We start from the raw sequence: 26,178 nt of genomic DNA, 5'->3' as shown, positions 1-26,178 counted from the left end.
GAAAGTGTTGGATGTACAAATGTATGAAGATTGTAAAATAGCATGTTACATGCTTAATGCTAAATAAAAATATTTTTTGCAATGCAAGATATGCAGTGAATGATTTTACTGTTTTAGCACTAACAGCAATGTTTTATCATTAGTTCTAGAGACAGTATATGATGTCAAACCAGGAGGAGGTCATTACATAAAGACAAGTTGATTATCCAGTTGATTATCCAACCTCTGAGTTTGTGATTTCTTGGTCTATAAAAAGTGATGCTATTGCTCATTTTTTCAACATTAAATTAGGCTTCTAAAATCCACTCAGGTGTGAGAGCCTAATCCTTCTCTGTAGGCCTACTTGTGCCATACACTGCAAACCAATATTTTTTATCTTTGGGGGAAACTACCCAGTGGTGGAACATCGGCACCCATGACAATACTAGCCTACATAATTGACCCATATGATTTTGGCTAGTTGGGCAAGCAGCCAGCTGTCTGACACTGAGAGACTACACTTCATTAACTATGCATACTGTGGACCAATCAGATCATTCATTAAAATCTGGGCATATTTGACAACATTTAGGCCTAGACTGGGAAGTAGACTGGACATGTAAAACGTTATGATTCTATCGACCACCTGAGGGAAAGTACAGCAAAAGGCATTTCCACAACACAGATATAATATTTCGGTTCACGTTACATAAACACGCCCCTTAAACACCGTGATATTTAGAAATGCGATCGTAATTTCACTGGACCTCCAATAAAAGAGACCAAACCACAGTTGTCACAGCAGCAAGAGCCAACAGGGTTGTTTGAGTCTCGCGGCAGCGGTGCAGGTCACATGACAGCGGGGCAGGGGCTCGCGCAGGGGTTTTACATTTTGTAAACAACATGGCGATTCACGAATTGGCAAGTCTACTGGCCGTTCGCTGAAACACTGTGCTGCAAAAGGCGCAAGTTTTTCATGTGATAAACGCTGTATATCAAACCGAACGGTAGCAATACATCGGGTAAATTATTAAGTTTGTGCTACACCGACAAAGCGCTGGACCGGCGAGCTGTCAAGAAGACCGTTTGATAATCAAACGGTAATGCTAGTTTGCTAACGTTAGCATTGTCAGCTAAACCTAATGAGCCAGTGCATCTTATTCAAGAGCTAACGTTACAGCAATAAGCTGGCCGAGTTGTTCAGGGAGACAGGTAGTTTGCCAGCAGGAAGAAGTGGAAATATAATGGTTTGCGTAAATAATCAAACTGTTTTGATGTCAACTTAGCTTGTACAGATGATCTGTTTCCTGCTTATCAGCCTTCACTTCTAACTCTTGTCTTTCTTTGCTTGAGGGTAACAAGGCTAACGTTAGCTATTTGCTCTCTCTCTTTTATTTATATAACTTACACACATATTCTTACACTGATGCATAATAGTGTGTCTTGTGCTTTGTTTTGCTTCCGTAATTTTTTGTTACATACTGTGTTACATCATTTTGTTATGTGGTTGATTGATGGTTAGGTAACGTTAGATCTTGGTCGTCTCATTCTCTGTACAGTCCTTTGAGACATGCTTGTGACGAAGGGCTATATAAATAAATGAACTTGACTTGAACAAAAGGAACTACATTTGTGTGCGCCTGGCTGCTCTCAGGCAAATCCAAAACTTTTAATAATTTGCTGAAACTACATCCTATTGAATTACATATAGCATTTTCAATCGCTCTCCTTGCCAGGCTCTCTTCGGTCTCTTCAGTCTATGGGCTCGCAGTCCAGTTCTGGGATGTCTGGTGGAAGGGGCTCCTCCAGTGGCAACCCAGCAGACCAGTCAGAACCAGCAGAACCCAACCAGAGCAGCACCAGTAGCACCAGTAGCAGCGGCAGCAGCCGAGGCCGCAGGACGGCTGACAGGCAGCAGGGGGACAGGCAGTCAGCATCAGAGGAGGACGTCGACTTAGCCGAAGTGCTGGCTTACCTTCTGAGGAGGTGAGTTGGGCGGACTTATAGTTTCAAACACTGTAGCACTTTTAAAAAACAGTGATTTGCGATGTATGTTGCTATCCTGGGCCCAGCTTGTTGTTTGGTGCTAAGTTTTTCTTATTACCGTGACCCAGGTTTAGGCCCCCATGTCAGCAAGCTGAAGTGTCCTTGAGCAAGACACTGAATCCCTACCTGCTCCATGGCTGCTGCTCTGTAGCTGAACCTGACCTCTGACCTCTGACCTCCCTGTGGAGGGGGGCAAAAGAAAAGAAGATTTTCCCTTCAGGAATCAATAAAATATGACATTACGTTAAAATGCTAGTAAATTTGGGCAATTTTTCTATTCCAAATATTAATTTAGATTTTAATGTAATGAAAGTAGCTGCGGAATGTCTGAATATTCCACCAAAACTGGTCCGTGGGGCTCTAGTAGTAACACAGCAGACCAGCAAGAACCAGGAAGTAACAGGATTTGGAAGAGGGGGAAATGAATAAGTAGCACTCTCCCCTCTCACTTCAGTTAGCACTGAAGTACTCTGGAGCAAGTCACTGAACTCTGCTGTTGCAGTGGAGCTGCTCGGTGGCAAAACTGTGGATGTGCCCAAATATAGCCCAGTTATTCCTTAGATTTCTTTTTTGTGTTGTACTTATCCCTGTTGAGTGATTGATTCATCTGACTATGCATCAGTTGTTTGATTAATTTGTTGTTGTCTGCGCAAAGTTATGAGGCTGTAATTGGTCCATGCATATTGACACTTTGATTGGTTGCTGAGTTGATCTGTGTGCTGTGTGTGCAGGGGCCAGGTCCGGCTGGTCCATGGCAGCGGGGCGACGGGGCTGCAGCTGGTCCAGTCATACTCAGACTCTGATGAGGACAGTGATGGAGCCTGGGAGGGTCGGCTGGGTGATCGCTATAACCCCCCCGGTAACCTGTTATTAACACTTCTCACTATCCAGAGATAAAGAGAGAAAAGAAATGAAAAAACATTTAACTCTATGCTGGTTGCAGAATATGAATAAATTTGGAAATTGGTTGCTGTAGTGAGACAACATAAGACTTGGGACAATCAAATCAACTATAAAATTTAGTGTTTAGTGTGGTTAAGACTCCCGTCTCTGGACTCATACATACCCCTGCTTGCCAAGGATCGAATCCTGCCAGAACCTTCTCTCCTGTGTCTCCTTTACTCCTCTGTCTCAATAAAAAAATACTAAGATGGGAGCTGACTGACTACTCTTGCTCAAAAATGAAAAGGAAACAAATGTATAGGAATCAGAATCTAGGTAATAGATTTTGAAAGGCTGACGTCAAATAATAATTAATACTGAGACTTGTTTGTTATGTTGTCTTGCCAGTTGACACCCAGCCTGACACACAGGATGTGGACCGCAGTGAGATCCGAACTCAGATCCTGCTGGCCACTGCCTCCTCCGGCCTGAAAGGCCGACATGGCTTCACCCACATGCTCACAGAGGTCAGACCACAGAGATCCAAACTAAGGCTGCACTGAAACAGATAGCGGTATCAGAGACTAAAATGGATCATCAGCATTGGCAAATTTCCAACACTAAAATAAGATGGCGAGAGTGATTAATGACCACTAAGCATAATTTTTAGTTTCCATCTTGCAGTTTTACAAGGAAATTTTAGCACCACTTGCTACTAATGTTTTCAACCCAGTATGTCCAAGTGTTTCACGTTATGGTAATCATGTCAGTTTTATGCTCTATAAATGGTGAATATTTTCTTGCTCTGTGCCTCTTAGAGGGAACAAGGCAGGTGTAGAGGCTCCAGTTTTTCCCATGGAGAGTGCAGTCGCATTCGCACACAGTAAGTATGTTTAAACAGTACATCCACATACCGTTTCTCACTGAATTTCCATGAGGTGACACATAGAAGGAATTGAGCACAACTTGGTCCCACAAATAATCAGTTCTATCATGTTGTGGGAGGCAACATGTATATAAAACAGTCTTAATTGAGGATTGATTGTTGTTGAATGTGACCGATTGCTAAAGTTTCTATGAAGACTTGCAATACATTAGACATGATGTTTACAAGGATTTAAACACTTGTGTTCCTTCACAGTTTCCTGCCAAACTACGTATCCCACAAGGACACGTACCAGCAGAAAGCCTTCTGTGGGGTGTACAGCGAAGATGGCAGCATGTTTCTCTCTGCCTGCCAAGGTAAATAACCCAGAATCAAAATGAGAACCTTGACAAACTGAATTGTAGTTGCAAATAATTCTTAATGTTTGCTTTAAACTGCTTTACACCAGCATTACACCGTTTTAAAAGACTGTTATGAAACTACATTGTGAGCCTCCATATTTTCCACAAAGTTTAGGAGCGGTTGCCAAATTGCAAAAAATCCCATGTCAGTCCCTCTAATAAAATACTGAATCCTAGCTTGAGGTGCTACATGACCTCTTTGATCCATTGGCTCTACACCAGAGTCTTTCCATTTAAACAGTATAAGCCGTCTGGCCAGTAGGGTGCATGTTAGTCTCAGAGGAGCACCCTGGGGTGGCACACCAAATAATGCCGTAAGAGGAGATGGATCCACTGGCTTTTCAAATATCTTGCAAAAAGCCTAAAAATGGACATCCAGAAGTAGTGCGATCTTGTACAAGTCCAGAACAGAATCCTTGAACTGGACTACAGCATACCTTAGACAAATGGAGGATGAATAAATGATCATTATTATTTTCTGGCAGACATCATCTGGAACTTCTTCCCCCAAATCATTTCCCCATGTATTCTTAAGAGAATCCAAAGTGAATCATCAGACCCTTCAATATCAGTTTACCTCTGATTTAACAGAATACTGTAAATGTTCTTCTTTTGCTCACTGCAGACCAGAACATCCGCCTGTACGACACCACCAGGGGGCGCTTTACCCTGCGGCGAACGGTGAAGGCCCGGGACGTGGGCTGGAGCGTGCTGGACGTCTGCTTCACCCCCGATACGCACCATGTGCTCTACTCCAGCTGGTCTGACTACAGTAAGGCTCAGGGACCAGTAAGATACGATGCAACAAGCCAACAATGCAAATCAATACGATGTTACGCTACACAGGAGTCGTGGCTCGGACAGCTACACATCACCTAAGAGCCGCTATCAAAGTTTAAATTTCACTAAGGGCGCAATTACTCTCAAAAAACTCTCAAAAAAGCATTTATGTATTTGGTTCATTTAGGTTCATACTCCTCAATAACAAGTGGACCAGGGCTTGTAAACACATGGAATTGTCTAGTGGACAAGGTTTTGGTAACCTGTCATCCTGCCAGGTCAGAGATTTCAGCAGCGAGGGGATCCAAAACAAATCCGACTCCAGTCCTTGTAATTTAAGCTAAGCGTGGACTTGTCTGAACTCATTGCCGTAATTGACCCTCTCTGCTCTGCATACTAATTAAGAACGCATGTAGCAATAGCTGAATGCCATTTTCAGGGCGTCTCAGTGCGGCTATTTGGTGCCACCCGTGTTCAAATAATGTTTTCACCTGCCCAAGCGAACCAAACTACAGGAGTAAAATCTCCAGATTTCGAAGTAACTGCTCCAAACATGCTCGGTGTGAACGTGGCCTAAATAATCTTAAATGTCAAGAATTTCTTATAAATCTTTTCCAGTTATCCTGCTAATTGGGTAATTCAGCCTAAAATACCTCCAGAGCAAAACCTTGTGTCATGTATCTTAACTATGTCGGGACATTAAGCAATCTGGAACTATTTCAAGCCCCTAGTGAATCCTTAAATTTTTGGATCTAAGTTTTGCTGTTAGGCAATATTAGCCAAAACCGTCTGGAGTTGTATTTGTTGCCTAGCAGATTAGCTTATTGAACATTGCTTCAGGAAGTATTGGGAATTAGGTCCATGCTATTTTCAGCAGCATGACTCTCACTAGATAGCTGGTTCTGCCAGTTACACAATGATATGTTGTTTTATTCATATGTTCTGTCTCTCTGTGTCCTCCTTCCAGTTCATGTGTGCAGCGTAGATGGAGACAGTGAAAGCCACACCGCCCTGGACCTCAAGTTAGTGTTTCCCTCATAGTAACTTATAGCATTACGGAGCAGGTATATCTATCATTCCCTACCAGCCGGCCCTCCTCCCCCTTCATTACCACCTGGATGAATGATGCTGTCAGAGCTTGTCACCTCAACCATCCATCCGCTCACTGTGTCTGTGCTATTTTGTTAATTGGAAGGATCATTATGGACCATTTCAACAAAAGACGTCCATTGAACTCATAACAGTCCAGGACAATAGCGTAACAATAGCGTTGTGAGGTGATGTGAGTCCTCATCGTGCTCATTGAAAGCTGTTTGCTATGGGGTGGTGTAGACGGTGTAGTTGTGATTCAGGTAACTTGCTGCAGTGCTGACCTGGTTGTGTGCGCGCTGTTGTGTTTTGTAGTCCAGACGAGAGGAGGTTCTGCGTGTTCTCGCTGGCTGCGTCTACAGACGGCAAGGAGATCCTGGGAGGGTGAGTCTCTTTTATGTTTCAAAGACATGACTGACAGAGTGGGAACCAGGACCAGTCGCTCCCCAAAATGTAAATTCAAACAGCTAATCTTCCTCTAATGACAGCCATTGGGCCATGGGAAGGCTTTCATATCCAACTTCCATCCAGAACAAAGTTTTTGAATACTTGAATTGTGAAGAAAATGCACCTCGTTGAATATAAAGTACACTGAACCCAGCCCTGCTTGAAACAATACTGACAAAGCAGTTTATATTCAAAGAATATCCTAAGTATCCTCTTCATATTTGAGTATTCAAGATTACCCTATCCAGTGCTGTCAAAGTCACATTGAAACACCGGATGAGAATTTTTTCAGTCTCTCTCTTCCCCCCCCTCTCTCTCCTTTCAGAGCGAACGACGGCTGCCTCTATGTCTTTGATCGCGAGCAGAATAAAAGGACGCTGAAGGTTAGTGTGTTCGTGACTGTACCTTCACATTTTGTGTACACAATTGCCGTTTTTGTTTTCGGATGTGCTCGCGTGCTTAATTGCCTGTATCAGCCAGATTCCGAGTCACATTCACCTCTGCCTGTCTGCGGCTCGCTCCGCGGTCAAGGTGAGCCGGATGCGAGCGGACCCGAATGTGTGTCGGCTCACATTAGGTTTCACACCGTCCTGCCGACTGTAATATAGTAGCAGAGAGTCCAGCTCCACCCTGCGGGGGGAGGTGGGGGGAGGAGGGGGTGCGCCCCACCTCTTCCCTCCTCCCCGAACCCCCTCTGTGTAGAAGTCACTCGCTGACCTCTACCATCTGCCTCATCACTGTCTTACTCTCTTTCTCGTTCTGTCCGTCCCTTATCTCTCATCCCCTGAGTTTCTGTGTCTGTCTGTGCTCTCTATCGCTGAACTTCTTTCTCCTGCCCATTTGTTTTGCCATTCTTTCACTCCCTCATGTCTGGGGTTGGAAATTGATTAGATTTTATCAATGTCAATTCCTTATTGGTTCCTTTCTTATATATTGCCTTGATACCACCCCAAACATACCAAGTCTATCTGAATTGATTGAAATTCTGCTGCCAATCCCAAATTAGAATGAATAAAAAATACTGTTAACTGTTCATACCATGCTGTTTTTCTCTCCCTCCACCATGGTGCATGGTATGCTTGTCATTATATTTTGTCATGGTGGCATGTGCCTGTCTATCTGTCTGTGTTAGACACATGCTTGTGAACACCATAACTCCAGAACAATACATGATAGAAACTTCATAGTTACACCACAGGTTCCCCCTATAGAGCAGACGATCTCATCAGGTTTTGGAGCTCCTTGCTGTATAGATTTGCATATTAATGAGGAAAAACAGATTTTCTCGAAACTACTGTAACTACTTAATGCTTTCATAATAATACCACCCATGTGTTATGTGAAGACAGGTATTTCGACATTGCTAATTAATACATTAATTAGATTAATTAATGACCTAATTAGCACAACTGGTTATGTTTAATGTATCATGGTGGGACATTAGGCAGCTCAAGCGCCTCTTGTGTTATTGTGTTACTGTGTTACTCGCAATACCCTTGACTCCAAAATGACTCCAGCCTCTAAATCTGTACACACATCACACCGCTGTACGCTGGGTGTGACTGTGGGGTTGAGACGTGACGCAGTGAGGAGAGTGTGTGTACAGCTCCGCTCGCTACAGAATGGGGGCACATTCCTTGCTGCTGAAGCTCGGAGCAGCGCGGATACCAGGAGGACAAACCAGACTCTACATCCAAGTGCAGCCACATTTTGAATCTTGTTCTGGATCTTCCTTTTTTAGCGTCGCCATGCTCGCTCTGCTGTTATGAGCTTCAGCTGCAAGGCAACTGAACTGAACACACTGCTGTCTGAGCTTCACTATGCTTCACAGTCACTCTCACACACAGCAGGCCAGGGAAAATAGAGAGTGAGACAACTAAATAGTGAATTTGATTCCATGCATTTTTTTTTCCATAAACAAAAAAGCAGGGAAAATATTAGGAATCGGTTCCAATCCCTACTCATGTCCCACACTTTTCCCAACTATCTCTATCTTACTCCTTCACTTTATATCACGCACACACAAGCATGCACAAACACACACAGAAGAACACATTTTCACACAGGCATACACATTATCGCACACTCACAGGCATTCACACACTCTTACGCACACGTACCCATTCACTCACTCACTCATCACGCATACATTGACACACACACACACACACACACACACTCTAACTGTGTCTCTCTTCCCGCTCTCCTCCTCAGATTGATGCCCATGAGGATGACGTGAATGCGGTGGCGTTCGCCGACAGCTCCTCCCAGCTGCTCTTCTCTGGCAGCGACGACGCGCTGTGCAAGGTGTGGGACAGACGGACGCTGCGGGAGGACAGACCGCAGCCTGTCGGACAGCTGGCCGGCCACCGAGACGGCGTCACCTTCATCCACAGCAAGGTGGGGGGGTGCGAGAGGAAACTGCCATCGGTAGTTTATAAATCTGTCAGTGGTCACCGGAAAGTTCTCCACTCTGACAGATAGTAGGGTTTGACCAATTATGGGATATTTTTAGGTTGAAACCGCTGATATTTTGAGCCATTTTTCAGTGTCTTTAAATTTGTTTTCATGCCAAAATTTTTTCAAATATTACAAGTATTAAATGTTTCCCCCAGAAGACTCTGTAATAAAATTTAGACCATAGGAGTCGAAAAATTTCCTTTGAAACCCAGGAGTAGTAATAATAATCAAACATATTAATGCATTTCTTATCTAGGATCCGAACAAAGCTTCCCATAGACAACCAGTGTAGTATTGATCAATTATACAATAAATACATAATCAAGCAAACTGCATCGTATCCATCATATCAGACGTGGACAACACCAGCCAATATCTAATTTGTAATAAAAGCCCAATATCAGCCTGATATATCTGGAGTCCAGTATATCAGTCTAACCCTAATAGTTAGAAACTAAGCAATTGTTAGACAGTCCTGGAACCAGAGTGTCACAGGTTCAATCCCAGCAACAGCCAATGTATCCATTTCTGTCAAAATGGCCTCATGCAAGACACTGACCCCCTGCCTGCTGTAAGGGCTCTGCAGTGGCTGAACCTCTCTGGGGCAATGCATTCCTGACGGTGTTTCAGAGAGATGTATACAGGAAAAAAATCCTGATTACGCTGTGTGTTACTCAGCACTCTAAATTGTCTAATAATAACTAAACATATCCATCCAGCCACTGTAGAGCACAGACATAAAATCCATCACTTGTATGTTGAGTACAATAAAATTCTCACAGCATTACATGGCTCTAAAATGAACATTTTACATACTACTACTTCTACTACTACTACCACTGCTACTACTATAAATAATAATAATATGATACTTAATTGATCTCCATAGGGAAATGCTCTTATCTCTTGCCCCCTCCACTGGGAGGTCAGAGGTCAGGCTCAGTTACAGACCAGCACCCCTGGAGATGGTAGAGATTCAGTGCTTTGCTCAAGGACACTGCAGCAGGGCGGCTGTTTGTCGACACAGATGTTTGAACCTTGGTTCTTCGGTTTAGGGGCGATCTCCCTACTCACTGCACCACCCTGCTGCCATTTGTCCTGTTAGAGTTGTATGTATTTAGTTATTCATGGCAGTTTTGTTTTTGTCTTCTTGTGTAAATCTGGTCTCCTCTCTCATGGCGTGACTCTGTCAGGGCGATGCCCGCTATCTGATCAGCAACTCGAAAGACCAGTCCATCAAGCTCTGGGATGTGAGGAAGTTCTCGCCCAAGGAAGGGCTGGCTGCCTCGCGCCTGGCTGTCACCCAACAAAACTGGGATTACCGTTGGCAGCAGGTTCCCCAGAGAGGTGAGGAGAGGATGCACGGAGAGAGGGAGGGAGAGAAGAGAGGGATAGAGGAGGTAAATGAAGCAGAGGGGAGGAAAGGAGAGAAGAAAGGGAGATGGAGGGTGAGAGGAGGAGAGGACACATCAAGGGCGAAAAGAGGAGGAGACTAGTGATGAAAAGATAGAGGTATAAAAGAGGGGAGGGAGGAGCAATGACAGAAAGGTAGAACTAGCTCTCAGTGGATCTCAGCAGAACTATGATCCACGCAGAGATGAAGTGTGTGTGTGTTTGGTGGGGATAAGCGGAGGATGTGACAGTGTTAAAAGCTGGGGGGGGGTTATTATCATCAAGTCAATGATGAGGGAAGGAGTAGAGGAGAGGTGAAGGATAGGAGCTCCGAGAATGAGAGATCTAGCAGAGATGTAGTGGAGGGTAAAACCTAAACCCAGTTTACCCACCTGGTTATTTGTGGAATAGAGTTTACCCACTGTTTTAGGCTGATCAAAAATGTTTAGGATGTAAATTCATAGTATACGTCATAGTAAGTAGTATCAAATTGGTGTAAGGTGTATGATGATAGGGACTTCTAAGGGTTGGAAAAGCATAAATTAGTGTTTTTCTGAAAGTATATTTGGCTTTTGTTTATATTGGTAGTAGTTTACCCCCTTTTTTTTAATTTTTTTTTATTACCACTACATCACTTAGAAATAGTCATCATTGTTATTACAGAAATCAGACTTACTCTATCATCCCTGAATACTTGTATACTGAGGAAAGCATTAAAGCAAAAACATGTATGTGGGACTGCAATAAAAAAAAAAAAAATGAAAGATGCATTAAACAACAGATGCACGTGCAGATGATCTCTGCTTACAATGATGTGTTGTTTACATGCCTGGCCCTGGCCCTGGCCCTGGCCCTGGCCCCTTTGTCCCCTCGCAGCCCTGAAGAGACACAAGCTGACAGGCGACACCTCGGTCATGACCTACCGTGGTCACGGCGTCCTGCACACCCTCATCCGCTGCCGCTTCTCGCCAGAGTTCAGCACCGGCCAGAGGTTCATCTACTCCGGCTGCTCCACCGGCAAAATCATCAGTGAGTCCCGGCATGTGCCTGCGTGTGAATATGCGCGTCTGTGTGTGTCTTGTTTATGTGCAAGCAGATGAAAGCACAATTACGTTTATCCATCTTTTGCTATTTCGTATCAGTAGATCCTTGGCACTTCACACCGCCAAAGCCCTCAGCGTCTTCTCTACTTGTTCCGATTCTGTTAAACCCAGTCAAAAGTGCGAAGCATGTTTATGTTTAGTCTATTCTCACACAGTACGTCTTGTCTGCACTAAGTGTGTGGTCTTGTTATGTTTTTGTCTTTTTTTGTTTTTTTCACCCAGTGTGTCAATCCTCTATTGTGTAACTGTCTTATAATTTGTCAGCACCAATTAACCCAGTCAAATTCTTTGTGCACCCATTGTACGTGGCAAATAACAGCAATTCTTCTGTGTATGAGAGACACAAAGACACCAGATGTACGGCATATTCCTAAAAGTAGCTAAATTGGTTGATTTCTTTGTGTGTGTGTGTGTGTGTCCGTCCAGTTTATGATGTGCTAACAGGCACAGTGGTAGCCAGACTGTCGGGCCATGACGCGTGTGTGAGGGACGTCAGTTGGCACCCGTACGAGGACAACATCGTCAGCAGCTCTGTGAGTGTTTTCTGAAGCTCATTTCAAACTGTTAATCTACACTCAACGTGAAAGCTAATGATCATATATAACACATTTAATCTAAAAAGCACTTTGCAAAAGCCAAGTTGCAAAGTGCTCTATATGAAAAAGAGAGCCGGAACATAAAAACATGAGAGCAAAATCGAAGCATTGGAGCATTACAAGTGGGAAAAAATGTAGGAACAGGTTTCCCACTGGTCACGGAATTTCTGGAATATCATGGAATTTAGAGAATTTATTCCAGACTGGGAAACTAAGGTCATTTTACAGGAATATAATATATTTTACAGGAGGTATTTTCCAACTTGTTTCACTCGTTGATTGCATTGCATTAGATGGTGAATTTCAGCTGTTTTTCTCCACAGCAGTAGTGAAATTTTACTATTTATTCCTTTAGAACTTTTCTGAGTTGAAAAACAACATGAACCAAGTTTTAAGTCATGGTGGCACTCCAACTGAATTATGTAAAGTCATGTAGAAGTCATTGAATTTAAAATCGGTGCCATGGTGTGAACCTAGTAGAAAGCACGGACATTAAAACGAATAGGGCAAAAGCAGTTTTCTCCCATTTTCACCTCCATCCCTCTCCTCCTCCTCCACAATTCGTTTCTCCGCAGTGGGACGGAGCGGTGCGCATGTGGGAGCACAGACAAACCCATCCTCTAGAGGAGGAGAGAGAGCGGGAGAAAGACTGACGACCGGAGCGCCGCGACCGGAGGAAGAAACGGCGAGAGGAGAGGAGAGACCTGAGGAATCGATGTCAGAGGACGTGACATCACCACAGACAGGAAGAGGCTGGCCCTAACAGAGGGAGACTATAAGCTCACGAGGAGTGAGAGAGACTTAAATATCTTTTGAATTCAATGCTGGATATTAATAATTATAATTATAGTGTGGTTGTGAAGTGTTAATTTGGAAGGCATTATAACCTTGTATTGTCAAAAGTGCAGTTTAGGGCAGAGATTTGGTGAATCACCTAAGGGGATGGCCTGTTTGAATTTTTTTTTTTTTTATCCGCCTCACTTTCCTGTATGAAATGAATCGGCCAAAGCGGCTCAATTTGGCCTGGAACGCTTCATGCAAGATGTACTGAAGCTCAACACCCTAAGCACTTACTTAATGAGCTATCAAAGAAAACTGCACACTCACTGACAATTCTTATGGTGCTTTGAGGAAAAAGCAGTTTTGCCCAATTAATGGTAAGTTAGTTATACCTTAAATAAATGTTAGATATTGCAGGGATAAGCTCTGAAGATTATGATGATAATTCTGTATAAATAATGTATAGTATTTTAATGGTATAAGTTTTCAGGGAGTGTTTTCACAAAGTAGTCTGTGTGCTGAAGTGGAATCAGTTTTGACTTTTCCTATTATCACGAATAACATGGTCCGAGGTCTTATCGGTGATCCTGGGTCAGCACTACAACTTTGTGAACACAGGCCTTGGCTTTGAAGAGGAAAATAAATCCTTTTGTCGGCCAACATAAACGTGATCTGTTCAGAAGATTTGAATGTGCGTCGACGATGTGTTGAGGTCAAGACTTGGTGAAGGGTTTGGGAATATGTGTGTGTGGATACACACTTACACACTGATCTGTGTATGCAATTTTCGAGTATGTTTATATCAAAGCCCATGTTTCACTCTCAGACCGTTGTTTTACAGTAATAATAAAACCTTTCTTTAAATGTAATTTCATGGAGTATTTTTGCTACAACTGCATTAACAGTTTTACCGTGCTGATGGTTCCTGGCGTTGATGTCAAGTTAACATCAAAATACCAGATGGTAAGGGTTACTTTTAAAATACAAATAATTCTCATTAAATTTACTTTATCAGGCTTAACAAAAGCACTGATAAAATGAAATAATTTCACAGGCTAGAGTTAAGTACATACAAGTGTCTTTTTGTACGTATCTCTATGTGAGATTGATCAAAACATCACATGAAAGTCACTGGAAATTTGCATTTTAAAGCGATTTCTAACTTTTTTCATGAAGTTTCCTTGTCCTGATGTTTTCAGTAGCCCCTCTTGTCGAGGCAGGCTCGATGCCCCTGCTGGATATACAACTGTCAGTAGTGTAGTTACAGACATCTGATAGATAATTAGCTGCTATAGGGGCCGTAGCGAAGCTGCCTTGGAGGGCATTGTAGTGACAGGAATGCAGTAAGTGGTCTAAAATTAGACCTAGAGTCTCTGGCAGCCATATGCCTGGTTTCATTCACAGAGCCAAACAAGGACGTACTTGTTTATATCACTTAACTTGCCCCCCAGTAAAAACTGTGATTCTGATAGTAACCCGCTACCAACACAGATTTATCAATGAATAGTGCTTTAGATCCTTTATTATAAATACATCCGCGTGTGGAGAAGTGGCCTTTGGAAGAGAGGAAGGGAAAGAAACTCAGTGAACATACAGTATATACCAGATGAAGAATGGGAGCTGCCTGTCCCATCACTAATACAAGTCATTCTGTCTGATTAAGCCATTCAGGATTTTGCATCTGAATGAATGAAGTAAACAGCAAAGTGAATTAATTCATAGAACAGTACAGAAGATCCCCTAAATTGTTAGTAAATTAATAACTCTTCAGCTATTGTTAATCTCTTGCTGTTGTTACAAGAGCCGTGCCTCGCTATTTGAAACTCTGTTGTGGGTCCAGCATTTAAAGCAGTGTTTCTTAAAGCAGTGTTGCTATGGATTGGGAGGCCAAACGGGTAGCGGGGCTGGATTTCCCGGGTCATGAAAATAGCACTAGTATGTTTTAATGAGCATGAGTCCCATGGCAAGACTAAATTTACTTAATTTGGCTGCAGGGGCTGAGAAAGTTTCAGAAGGCCTGGACTAAGGACTGGGGCTGTAATAAAAAAGAGTGAATGTGCTGTGAGGAAGGCAGCTGTTCCTGGTGCCAAATGCAGGCTGGCAACAGTTAATAACTTAAATTAGTTTTGGCATCAACAGCTGAGTCTAAGAAAGGAGAGACCAAAGGAGAACCAAAGAGAAAAGTTAGTCACGGCCAAAAAAGGAGCCAATGACCCATTTCATGTGAGAGTGATTGTTATGGTTCAAGCCTACACATTCCACTTCTGATGCTAAATGCTGGGGAGTGAACAATGCTGCATTGCACCAGTAAGCACAAAATCAGTCAGATTGCAAACGGATATTATTTTAAGCCACTGTGAACAATCTGCGGTTTCTTTTCCGGACACATATTCATCGTTAACGTCCATCACACAGGTTCAAAGCTAAGATTAGTGTTGGATCACATTGTTTTGGGAACACTGGGTCGCAGCAGCAGCCATTACCGTGTCCACACTTCCAATCTGGGTTGTGCAGGGGAGGGGAGGGGAGGGGAGGGGTTTTCAGGGTAAAGGGGAGAGAAGGGTAGTATTTTTATAAACCATGTGCTCTGCTACAAGCCTGACAGTGATAAAGTAGAAAGGGTCCCAGAGCAGGACTGGTGTGCCTTCCACACTACACAGACAAAAACACAGAGAGAGCAGACTCCACCACAGGGCTTTAATTGGGACCTCCTAAGTTTGGTATAACCAGAGAAGAGGATGAAATAAAAGGGAAGACAGAAGAAGAGGAAAACTAAAGCTGCAACTGAACAAAAGGGATTATCCAACAAGAACTAAACGACCATGGATCTAAAGACTGAAACCTCATCGAATGGCTCGATGCCAGAGATCAGCTTGGAGAAATTACACAAGATGGCTGCAGAGCTGATCCTGCCAGGAAGGCTCCTCCTCAGACTGCTGAACGCCACTCTGGTGTTTGTAACTAATTTGCTGGCCAAAATTTTAGGAAGCAGCCTAGTCAGACGCCATTTCCACCTGGTGCTGTCTGGTCTGGTGCTGTTCGGACCTTTGCTGAGCTTCTGGGTGTCCAAGTACAGCATCTTCGCTAACAGGAACCACTACCTGTACAGGTGAGAGGTCTGCAAATACAGAGTCTGCAAAAAAAAAGTGTGTTACTGCATCTCTGCTTACAGGTGTACATTTCATATCTCTAACCAGGAAGTGAGACAAGCTGGCTGAACTTCCTCTAACCCCTATGCTAAAGAATGGGTTTTTAATGGGTGTCATTATGCACCATGCACCATTATGGGTCGTGAAATCCACCCAGCACATTAAGAACCATATAAACTTTCAAATCAAGAAAAGCAAAACAAAACCGAAAACACCAAAATTGAAGTTATATGATTTTCCGGCAGGTTTCCTTTAGTGATATGTGAATCCCATGATGACAGGCATGATGAAGATTTTTCAGCTGTGTTGATTGGCTGAACACATGGTTATATACTCTATGAAGGTCAGTCTTAATCTGTCCTTTTAATCTTGTCTGAAAAAGGTTTACCTCAAAAATCTATGTATAGTCACAGCATGCAGTCAACATATGGTTCAACTGTGCAGAAGGTGAATTGTGGACAGATATCCAATTGCACCTGTTTTAAGATAGGCATAGGTTGATAAATGTTTACATCTCAACTAACTATTTGCTCATATGGCTTTGCTAAAAGTTTGCAGATTTTAGGTGACATCACTGAAGGGGTCATTTAATGCTTTTTGATCTTAACTTGTGAAGTGAAGCCAAAAGTCATTGTGGCAGTGCAATCATTCTTCCTTTGGCAGTGCATCAACTGTAACTGGTTTACCTGAAAGAACTGAGCACAGAACCCATACCTCTATTAATAATTCAAGCTCAGGCCTATATATCAGTGGCGTAGCCCTAAACCATATGTGTCTATTGTTAACCAGGCGGTTACATCCTATCATGCCCAGGCAGAGAGGTGGAAACTCATTAAACTTGCATGAACCCTCAACTGCAATAAATCTACTGCCTATGCTGTATAGAATGAGTGTGGAGCTGCTTGAAGTCTTTCGACAACGTATACAAAGTCCTGATGGCTTGATTTTATATTGCATTATCATATTGTGTTTTCGACAATTTATACAATGCCTATCAACGTAACACTGACTCTCTGCTGCACCACTGTCTCCCAGGAAGTTCCTCCTGTCCACCTGGAGCTGGACCTGCATCTTCACAGGCTCCTTCATCTTCCTCTTGTCCTTCTCGGCCCGTCGCTCCCTCTCCCTCTCCCTGCGCCACCTCTCTCGGATAGGTGTGGTGGGTTTTCTGTGGTGGGGCTGCCGGCGCCTCCTGACCCTGCTGGAGAATGCAGCGGGGACCTGCTACGAGCCCCTGACCTCCGCCCAGGACGGGGCCGCGAACCAGGCGGGACCGCCCCTGCTGCTGCTCCACCAGGACCAGACCAAGGCCTCCTGCCTCAAAGCCGGCATGCTGTGGCGTGGGCACGAGGTCTCCGAGGACGCCCTCATCCTCTGCTGCTGCTGCCTCCTGCTCGTCGAGGAAATGTCTGTGTTCGGCCCTCACCTGGCCCAGGCGAAGCCCCCGCGGAGCTCCCCGGGAGCCCCCTTAAGAATCCTCTTCCTCCTCTGTGTGTTCCTGCTCGGGCTTTGGGTGTTCCTGCTGCTGTGTCTGCTCACCCACTTCCCCACGTTCCCCTCCCAGCAGCTAGGAGGCGCTCTGGGCTACCTGGGGTGGAGAGGACTCTACCAGGGGTGGTACCGGCTCGCACCCGGCTGGGGCCGCCCCGGTTTGCCAGGAGAGGGACTGCTGATCGACACAGACGACGGCAAACATCCACAATAGTGTTATATACTACAATAGCACAAATTTTGGTCGGGCATTATAAGTTATAACCTTCTGAAAAGTCCAGAAAAAGGCTTCTCATCAAGGTTTTGCAGACAATCATTGAGGTTGTGTTGGGTGAGGAGATACATATACTACAGAAGATGTATTCTGTGATCCATATGTATCAATGGTAATTAGGAAGGCAACTGTGTGTCTCTATGGCCAGTCAAAGATCTAGGCATACACTACTGTAAAGAAGACACTTCTCATCATTTACACACTTAGTCTCCCAAGAGGACTTTCTCAGCATGGACACAGAAGAAAAGAGAAATAGCATGAGCAAATGCTGAGTTGTTAGAGTAGTTTGAAAGTGTTGTGGGAGTATTGAGACTTTAGATGAGAGGAGGGGAATTTCCCTGAACTAGTGCAGTGCCCGTTTGGAACAGGCCGATTGCTTGGCCTCCGGTATTGTTGCTTGCAGCTTTCTCGAGAACCGCTCATCCAAACAACTTCGCACTCGACACTGCACGTCCTTGGGTCCCCAGCAATATACCCGCCAAGTGTGAAGTAGATCGGATGAACGGTTCTCGAGATATGCGAAGGACACACATACAGACAGAGATTCCTTGCTTTATAGTATGATGACTGGACAGAGCACCATGACTCCTCCTTTTTAATCCCCTGGGTTAGAGTGCAGACTGCAAATGATAAAATAGAGATAGTAGTCAACAGTTCCAAGTGAAGTTTCATAATTTTTATCAGTCTCCAGTAATAGATTGCAAGACTCTTGACTGACTAAGAGCTATGTGGTTGATTAGTAAGTCTTTCCCATCCATCTCCTTTTCTGCAAAATTATAGGCATATCTGATCAGAGGAATATTCAGCAATATTTAGTAGTCTTGTATAAACAAAATCTTAAGAGTTCGGTTTGCAGGATTGCTTTCATTCGTAGGACAATAATGTAGGAAATATAGAGAGAAACACAATTTAAAAATTTCCATTTGGACAGAAAGTACATGCAGGCAGTATTATGGTAATCACGCTGCTTTATTTTGTAATCTGAGAAAAAATGTTAATAGTCATACTGCAAGCGAAAATAAAAACATCGTCGACAGAGCAGGTGTATTGTTACTTAATAGGAGTGTCACACAACACTAGCTGTATCTTAGTTGAAAGCGTGCCTGTAGGAGACATGCTTGTATGTGTGTGTGTGTAGAAGTCGGTCTCAGTAGATGAGAGCTTTGCAGTCTCCTCTTGGCTTCTTAATCTTGTCATAGTTCTTGTTAATGATGTCAAACAGGACAGCCTGCAGAGAGAGAGAGAGAGAGAGAGAGAGAGAGAGAGAGAGAGAGAGATACATATAGACATAAAGGGACAGAAAGACATAAAGAGAAAGAGAGAGAGAAAGAGAGAGAGAGACATGAGAGATATGTCCAGATACAGAGCCATAATTGCGTGAAACGGCTCCTTTCATCATCACCTGTACCGCCCTGTTCATTACAGCTTCAAACACAGGAGGACAATGGGGAGAGGAAGGAGACAAATAGTGATTAATGAACAGGAGATGGAGCGTCAATCAATCAGAACCCAGGCACAGCAATTAGTCTAATTACCCTCCTATTAGGATGGAATGGACTCCATTTAGCCATCATCCCTTCTGTTGGCACACAGACGGAATATTTTATGGGTTGTATGATTCAAAATGCATGCACTTAACAGGCTATTCAATATACCAAGTGGTACAGTGAATGTTATACATGTTCTCTGATGAGGTTTGAACAATACTCAGATGAACAAGACATTGTAATGTATGCAATATGAATACAGACCTGAATGTATAAGAGCCAAATGGAGTTTTCAGTGTTGTTTGTTCATTCATTTTCAGATTTTTATGCATACAAACCTTACAACAATATGACCTTATATAGGCTTAATAGTAAACAACAGGGAATAGGTGTCTTACATATGTGTTGCGGATCTCCAGGACCACGAGGCGAAGCTCACAGTACTGGTACTGGTCCAGTTCATGAACCAGCTGTCTGTAGTCTCCCTGCAGCAGAAGCAGAGGACACAAGCAGAGGCCGTTAGCAGAGAGTATATGCAAAAACATACACAGCACATACATACAGTACGTTTATACCAACTTCCCCATTGAGAACCTTAGCTTTTCTTATCTCACACATGTAGTGCATACATTGCAGTGTGTACACAATAAACATGCATATCTTAGTATAACTATTCTATCAATTATATCTCTGATCTGGGATATAGACATAGTTAGCTGACAAAGTGTGCCAGCATAAACACACAGACACATACATGTACCAGTACACAGTACAAGTACAGCGCATACACACATGCAGTGCATATATGCACACACACAATTACAGACTTGCTCTGATTAAAAGCTAAAATATAATTAGACAACATGTACTACTGTTATCAAGTCAAAACACACACACACACACACACATACACAAACATACGAGACCTGGGATACTGACCACATGGGGCTGTTTGGAGGCCTTGGCCACAGCGTCACCTCTCTCACTGTAGTATCTGACAGACCAAACAACAAACATGTATGATTCATTCATAATGTTCCCCCACATCCAGCTATCCTTACAAATTACAAACGGGGGCACTGTAATAAAGGTCAATATTTCTAACTCAAATGTGATATCTCAGACACCACTAGTCGATTTTGATGAATCTTTGAGGGAGACGTGTTCTGGTGGTTAAAAACATTACACTGATTGGCCTGATGGGGGCGCTATAATCAAAGGTCAGAGTTTACCTTAATTAATTTGAAAGGCCTGAACTGCTACACCACTGGTCTGTTTCTGATGAAACCTCGAGGGATGATGCATCTTGTTACTGATTGGCCCAAGGGGTGCCTGCATCATTTCACTTGTCATATCATTCAAATAAAAATTTCACCCATAAATGAACTCCATTCCACTCCATTAACACCACCGATAAATTAACTCCACCTCTTACTTTGAAATCTGAGTCTGGAATCCCTCGATCTTGGTGCGTGTGTTGGTCAGCAGCTCAAACACTTTTTCCTGTTGGACACGTGCAAAGATATAAAACCAAACTGGCAAAGACTGCACAGTGACTGTTCACTCATCTGCAGAGTAACAGGGATTTCACCTCAAAGATGACCGCAAAAGTACAAACTGCCAACTTTTCATGAGTAATTTGTATTGGCCAACATGTTCAAAAATGTTAAATCATATTATAACAGTGACAATAAAAAAACACTGGCCAAGAAAGGCATCATGAAAAACATAAAAGTTGCAGAAAACAAACCTACAACAGTGCACACGTACAAGATATTACAAATGTGGGTCTTAAATATATGAATACAATAAATGAATACAATCCTTTCAAGATATGACACTACATCACTCTACTGCTTCACCAAATGATTACCAGTCACTGACCTGTACAGCCACTCCAAAGTTGTTACCATCTTCAATTTTAGGAATTTGGAGTTGCACCCACATGGACACCTGCCAGAAAATCAGAATTTATGAATCTCTAGTGCAAAAATCAAGACCGTTAAAATCCTAATGTAAATAAATGATGCATCAACATTTTGTCAAAACAGGGAACTAAGCCCAATTCAAACACAGGCGGCTGGAGATACATGTTTCCTATCCATTTCCATAACTGCTGTTTAAATATGAGATGTGAGCTTCTGTCTATGTATTTTTCTTTTTGTTTGTTTCATATATAAATGGAGCTTGTGGCATATACTTAAGTCAAGTTCATTTATTTGTATACTCCTTAAGAGCCTAACTACAGTAGATCTAGCTGATCAACAATCAAACATGGAACAGAATGATGTAAGACGAACACAAGGAAGCAGAACGACGCACAAGACGCACAATAGCAAAACATCAAGACATGGAGAGTCTGAGGAGACAGTGGGACTGACTGACTGACTGACTGACCGTGTTGAGTTTCTCCTTCAGCGTCTGGATGTGAGGCTTCACCTCCTGCAGCAGGCTCTCCACACGCTCGTTGCAGCAGATGGGACCACAGGGAGGCCCTGGAGGAGAAAACAAACCAACAACATCCTCATTATTGATTCATTTAGCAATAATGTATCAGAAGGTGTTCTTTACTGTGATTATGGGGGCAACACTGATTCCCCTTACGAAAATATCGTATAGTTTTTCCATTGTAACTATGGTGTTCTATGGTAACTATGGTTATTATGCTGCTAATCATGGTATTTCCCTGGTTTACTGTGGTTAATATGTTCCTAACACGATATAACTATGTTTTGTTTGTAAGGGGCGTCCAGAAAGACCTTGAGGGTATTACGGTTTTATTTGGTTTTAATATTCTCTAACTTAACATTGGTGTGCTTTCTAAGAGGTTTTCTTTCTAAATGTAGGATACACACAAAAAAAAGGTGAAAGCTTAAAAGAAAAGGAAAGCTCCTTGGTTACCAGTTAGCTTGGCAGCCAGTCCACAAACCAATGCCGAGGTGGGCTTTGCTTTCTCATACGTTACAGTGTGAGTCCTCTATTTAAACATTAATGGATAGAGAACGGGTATGAAGCGGTGCTCTCTAGCTGTGGATGGTTTCCCAAAGTGTTTGTAGCTGAAGTGTTTCTTTTCCTCCTTTCAGAAATGATTCCCATGACTCGAGGGACTACAAAGCTGCCCATTTTTCACAAAGAAGACTGACGATCGAGCATTAGTGTTATCACAGTTTGTCTCTCGCAATCAGACACTTGTGAATTGAAACTCTGTGAGATATCTTCTTAGCCAGTAAACCTTTTGAGACTGTTCTGATGCTCCAGAGATGAAACCTTCAGCCTCCATGTTCTCATACAGGAAACATGGGATTCCAATAAACAGGGATGTCCTTGTCTAAATGAATGAAGTGAGTGTGTTGCACAGTGTTTTATAACCACCATGCGTGATATAAACAAACCTATTTCTTTCACACTCAGACAGTAGGTTTCTTTTATCAGTGCGTCTTTTCATTTACCTGCGTCTTCATCTTCTTTGTCGCTGTCCTTGTCCTTGTCTTTCTTCCCCTCCTTTGCCTCCTTCTGCAGCATAAGGACAGGAGGCGTTAGGCCAAGGGCTTTTCATTGCCTATTAATCTCTTAGACAGCCCACCCAAGTGCTTTTTTTTCCTGGCTGCCTGAATGAAGATGTCAAATTTCTTTTCATAATAAATTTAACCTAGTTCCAGTAGTCCCCGCTCCTTGGTTAGGGCTTCTGAATGCACTCCAATAGCTGGAAAATTGTTCCCATGAAAAAACAAACCTCACCACACTGGCAATACTACAGCCTATGCCTCTGAAACCCTGCAGGTAATGTGACAACAACTGCCACAATAAAGAGGCATCTGAATAAATGAAGGATACAATAAATAGTGAATTTTTCCCAAGCCTGGCTGCATAAAAACAGTTTTAGTCCTGAAGCTTTCCCTGATGGTCACCTTAAAGAAACGTAAGGGGTTTCAAGGCCAGTAGCAGATACTGTTAATTCATGCTATCAGCCTGTTGGCTCTTTTCTTTCAGCTATCCAGCCAGGTGCCACTAGATTGCTATTACTAGTCAAAGATAAAAAGGTTTAGCCAAAAAAACAAAAAACAGAATATGATTTGATGCCAAATAAATGTATAATTCACAGCAGCTTGAGGTGTAAATATAATTTATTTCTAAATATGATCCAAATTGTGCAGTGAGTGGTTGCCATGGTAACAAGGGACTCTATTGCAGCGGTCTGCCTTGAAATTAAATGAAACACCAAATATAAACCCTTGGCTGAGGAGCCCATTTGAGAGGCTTTATGCAACACTCCCAAACAAATCCCAAAGGTTATGGAAAATTAAATATTAAGTGAGACTCCTAATGTAGAAACTTATGACATTTTATGAAACCTGGCACTGCGATTTTCTATCCAACCCCTGAGAGACTACAGATGAAAACCCTTTATGTTGTTATGGCTTTGGTGTTTCCTTATTTTGGCAATTACCTGAACACAAGATTACATGTGTTTAATATCACAACTAATGCCATTATTAACCTTATTAATATACTGTAACATCATTAATGTCATCTGTATAACAGCATTACAGTGCCAATTCTCATTCTACAAAATCAAACCTAAAGTAAGTTATGTTAGATTCATTGAGTATAAAGTATAGACCCACCTCCTCCTTCTTCTTGCGCTTGGCCTCCTCTTTAGCCGGGTCTGGTATGGGGATGTCCAGTGGAGCCTTCAGGGACGCCAGGTCATCGAAGCTGAGAGACGTCTGACAGAGAGCAAAAAGTCATCAGTGTCCTGCTAGTTCTAGACAGTCCCAATGCACTTTTGACAATATGTTATCTAAGGTTTGGATTGGATGTGGGGGAGGAGGCAATATCAGCTGATTACAGTAAATAATGAAGCAACATTAAAGATATGAGATTTCAGAAGGAAACCATCAGTTGCATACAAATAGCTTTGAGCTGGACGGAAAAAGGCAGGTATGATTGTGTTATAGAATGGGGTCTCCCCAACTTTTTAATATCAGGTAGATGTGCATTAGATCACAGACCACAATTTGATCAGATTTTGTCTCCATCAGAGAAGACTTTAATGGTTAGAAATGACTTGGCAGAGAAATGGATAAGTGTCTATACTGTAGGTGGGGAGAGGGATGCTGCATTCTCTCATTCTAACTTTGAGTGAAGGAAATAATCATTAAATCAAACTATTCCTCATTTTGCTAGGGACCCCCTGGAGCCCCCTCAAGGGCCCCTGGAGGTCCCAGGACCCCAGTTTGGGCACCACAGAACACTGATACCTTCAACAGCATCTCAGTCTCTGCAATCTTCTGAGGGAAAAACGTTGAAACCAGGGTTTCTGCCTGTAAGAAAAAACAATATTTATGTTACCCAGTTTGCACACACAGTTCTGATCAATTTGTAAAACCTAAATTCAGGTGACAGTTCAGAAAGTTTTCTAATAATATAGTAAATTACCTCTTTGGTGAGCTGCTGGCAGAAGTCATCCACCTGGAAAAGAGGTCATGGTTGTTAATGTTTTTCTCGTTTTCACCTTTGTTTAATACAATCAGGGCACGTGAACGATAATCAGTAAGGACACAACGAGTTACGGGCCTTTTTCCTTTTCCCAGCTGCCCGCCTGATAACCAGGTCCAGTTCAACTCCCCGCTCACCTGATGTGACCCCAGCTGCCTGCCTCGTTATCAAAACATTTCACTAGCTCGACTGGTACAAAAACTAACACACAAAAGGGGTTTATGGGGGATTATTGGGAGTAAAATGTCAGCGTATAACGCGCCACCAGACAGGCGGGCTCACCTGTTTCTTCGACTCGGGGCGAATATCCAGAGAAGCCATATCGCCTCTGTTGATGAAAAGTGATTTGGTTCAGTTAGTAAAACACACTTTATCTTCGGTAACCGTGTGAAGAAAGACGGTTTAGCTGGTAAATACTATGCCATGCACGACACGGAAAACTACTCACAGTTAGTCAGCATAAAAAGTGAAAATGAAAGTTAAAGCAGCCGATTTTGCAGACAGTTCCGTACTTTCCACTTTGGCAGCGAGTGATCCCGCGTGCATTGTGGGACTTGTAGTTTTTAAACGGTTTGTTTCTCATAATAGAGACTGCTGATAGGAATCATCATGGAAAACCCCGTTAGAAGGCACAGATCTGTCAAGTCGCCTTTTGATAGAAATGACATGTTATTTGTATCTCTGTCATTATTTCCATATTTAAAACTTGGTTTGTGGACAAAAATAACTTCCATGAACTTTATAAACGACAATTATTTAGTCTACTGTGTTATATAGGGCGTGGTTCCCAAAGTGGGGTTCGGGGACCTTTAGGGGACTTGACATGGTTCAAGGGGGTCGCCAGTAAAAATGAGAACTGGTTCAGTTGCTTTATATTTTAACTCACTAACACAATAACAGAATGTATAACAAACACCATTTTGATCAGGAGTTTCCCTCTCTCCATTGCTATTATTGTTAATATGTACTGTCATGTAATTCTTTTCTAAGTCATCTAACAACCAAAATCTTATCTTTGATAAGACACAGTCTTATCAAATGATTTGATATTTGATAAGACACAGTCTTATCAAATGGGGGCCCGTGGTCAAATGCTTAACAGTTTAGGGGTTCTTAACGTGAAAAGGTTCAATAGGGTGTGGGACCCCTGATGCTGATGGAGGCTATTTTATAGATTTGATAGGAATGCTTTTCCTGACTTTACATGCTGCAGTTCTGCCTGTGTCCGTTAGATGGCGCTGCTGCTCCTGGTGGACACGGAGAGGTTCTGTGAGCTGCTCAACACCCAAACCACTGTTACTGTAATAGATAATGATTAACATCATATTGGATGAAGCTCCATATGCCATTTGGTGGGTGTTTTTTATCCAAATCATATGTTTATATAGCTTCATAAACCTATATAAACACACAGTACTAGTCTACTGTGCAATAGGA

At 42.7% G+C, this 26,178-nt stretch overlaps 3 protein-coding genes across 3 annotated transcripts; 2 read left to right on the top strand and 1 right to left on the bottom strand.

Moving 5' to 3' along the window:
- Positions 1 to 881: 881 nt before the first annotated feature.
- dcaf11 (ddb1 and cul4 associated factor 11) lies at positions 882 to 13,710 on the top strand. Its single transcript, XM_071528369.1, has 15 exons — positions 882 to 1,079; positions 1,716 to 1,965; positions 2,757 to 2,884; positions 3,316 to 3,434; positions 3,726 to 3,790; positions 4,049 to 4,149; positions 4,820 to 4,966; positions 5,942 to 5,996; positions 6,379 to 6,447; positions 6,836 to 6,893; positions 8,725 to 8,910; positions 10,164 to 10,317; positions 11,239 to 11,391; positions 11,892 to 11,998; positions 12,637 to 13,710. Exons 2-15 carry the CDS (start codon positions 1,739 to 1,741, stop codon positions 12,712 to 12,714), a joined length of 1,647 nt encoding a protein of 548 aa, XP_071384470.1. The 5' UTR covers positions 882 to 1,079; positions 1,716 to 1,738; the 3' UTR covers positions 12,715 to 13,710.
- Positions 13,711 to 15,663: 1,953 nt separating this feature from the next.
- fitm1 (fat storage inducing transmembrane protein 1) lies at positions 15,664 to 17,695 on the top strand. Its single transcript, XM_071528366.1, has 2 exons — positions 15,664 to 15,950; positions 17,026 to 17,695. The coding sequence occupies exons 1-2, from the start codon at positions 15,664 to 15,666 to the stop codon at positions 17,693 to 17,695; spliced, it is 957 nt and encodes a 318-aa protein (XP_071384467.1).
- Positions 17,696 to 18,705: 1,010 nt separating this feature from the next.
- On the bottom strand, positions 18,706 to 25,263 carry psme1 (proteasome activator subunit 1). The gene is made up of 12 exons (XM_071528343.1): positions 25,190 to 25,263; positions 25,024 to 25,069; positions 24,682 to 24,714; positions 24,504 to 24,566; positions 23,868 to 23,969; positions 22,692 to 22,755; positions 21,640 to 21,737; positions 21,127 to 21,195; positions 20,678 to 20,745; positions 20,182 to 20,236; positions 19,641 to 19,727; positions 18,706 to 18,983 (listed from the first exon to the last, which is right to left on the bottom strand). The coding sequence occupies exons 2-12, from the start codon at positions 25,060 to 25,062 to the stop codon at positions 18,903 to 18,905; spliced, it is 759 nt and encodes a 252-aa protein (XP_071384444.1). The 5' UTR covers positions 25,063 to 25,069; positions 25,190 to 25,263; the 3' UTR covers positions 18,706 to 18,902.
- Between the last annotated feature and the right edge of the window lie 915 nt (positions 25,264 to 26,178).

Source organism: Centroberyx affinis, unplaced genomic scaffold, assembly GCF_046629955.1.
Source record: "Centroberyx affinis isolate AG114_WGS23_722 - 3 ecotype Tasmania unplaced genomic scaffold, CSIRO-AGI_Caff_v1 ptg001667l_1, whole genome shotgun sequence".
Lineage (NCBI taxonomy): Eukaryota > Metazoa > Chordata > Actinopteri > Beryciformes > Berycidae > Centroberyx > Centroberyx affinis.
Note: the sequence above shows the minus strand (reverse complement) of the source record. Positions and strands in the feature narration are given on the sequence as shown.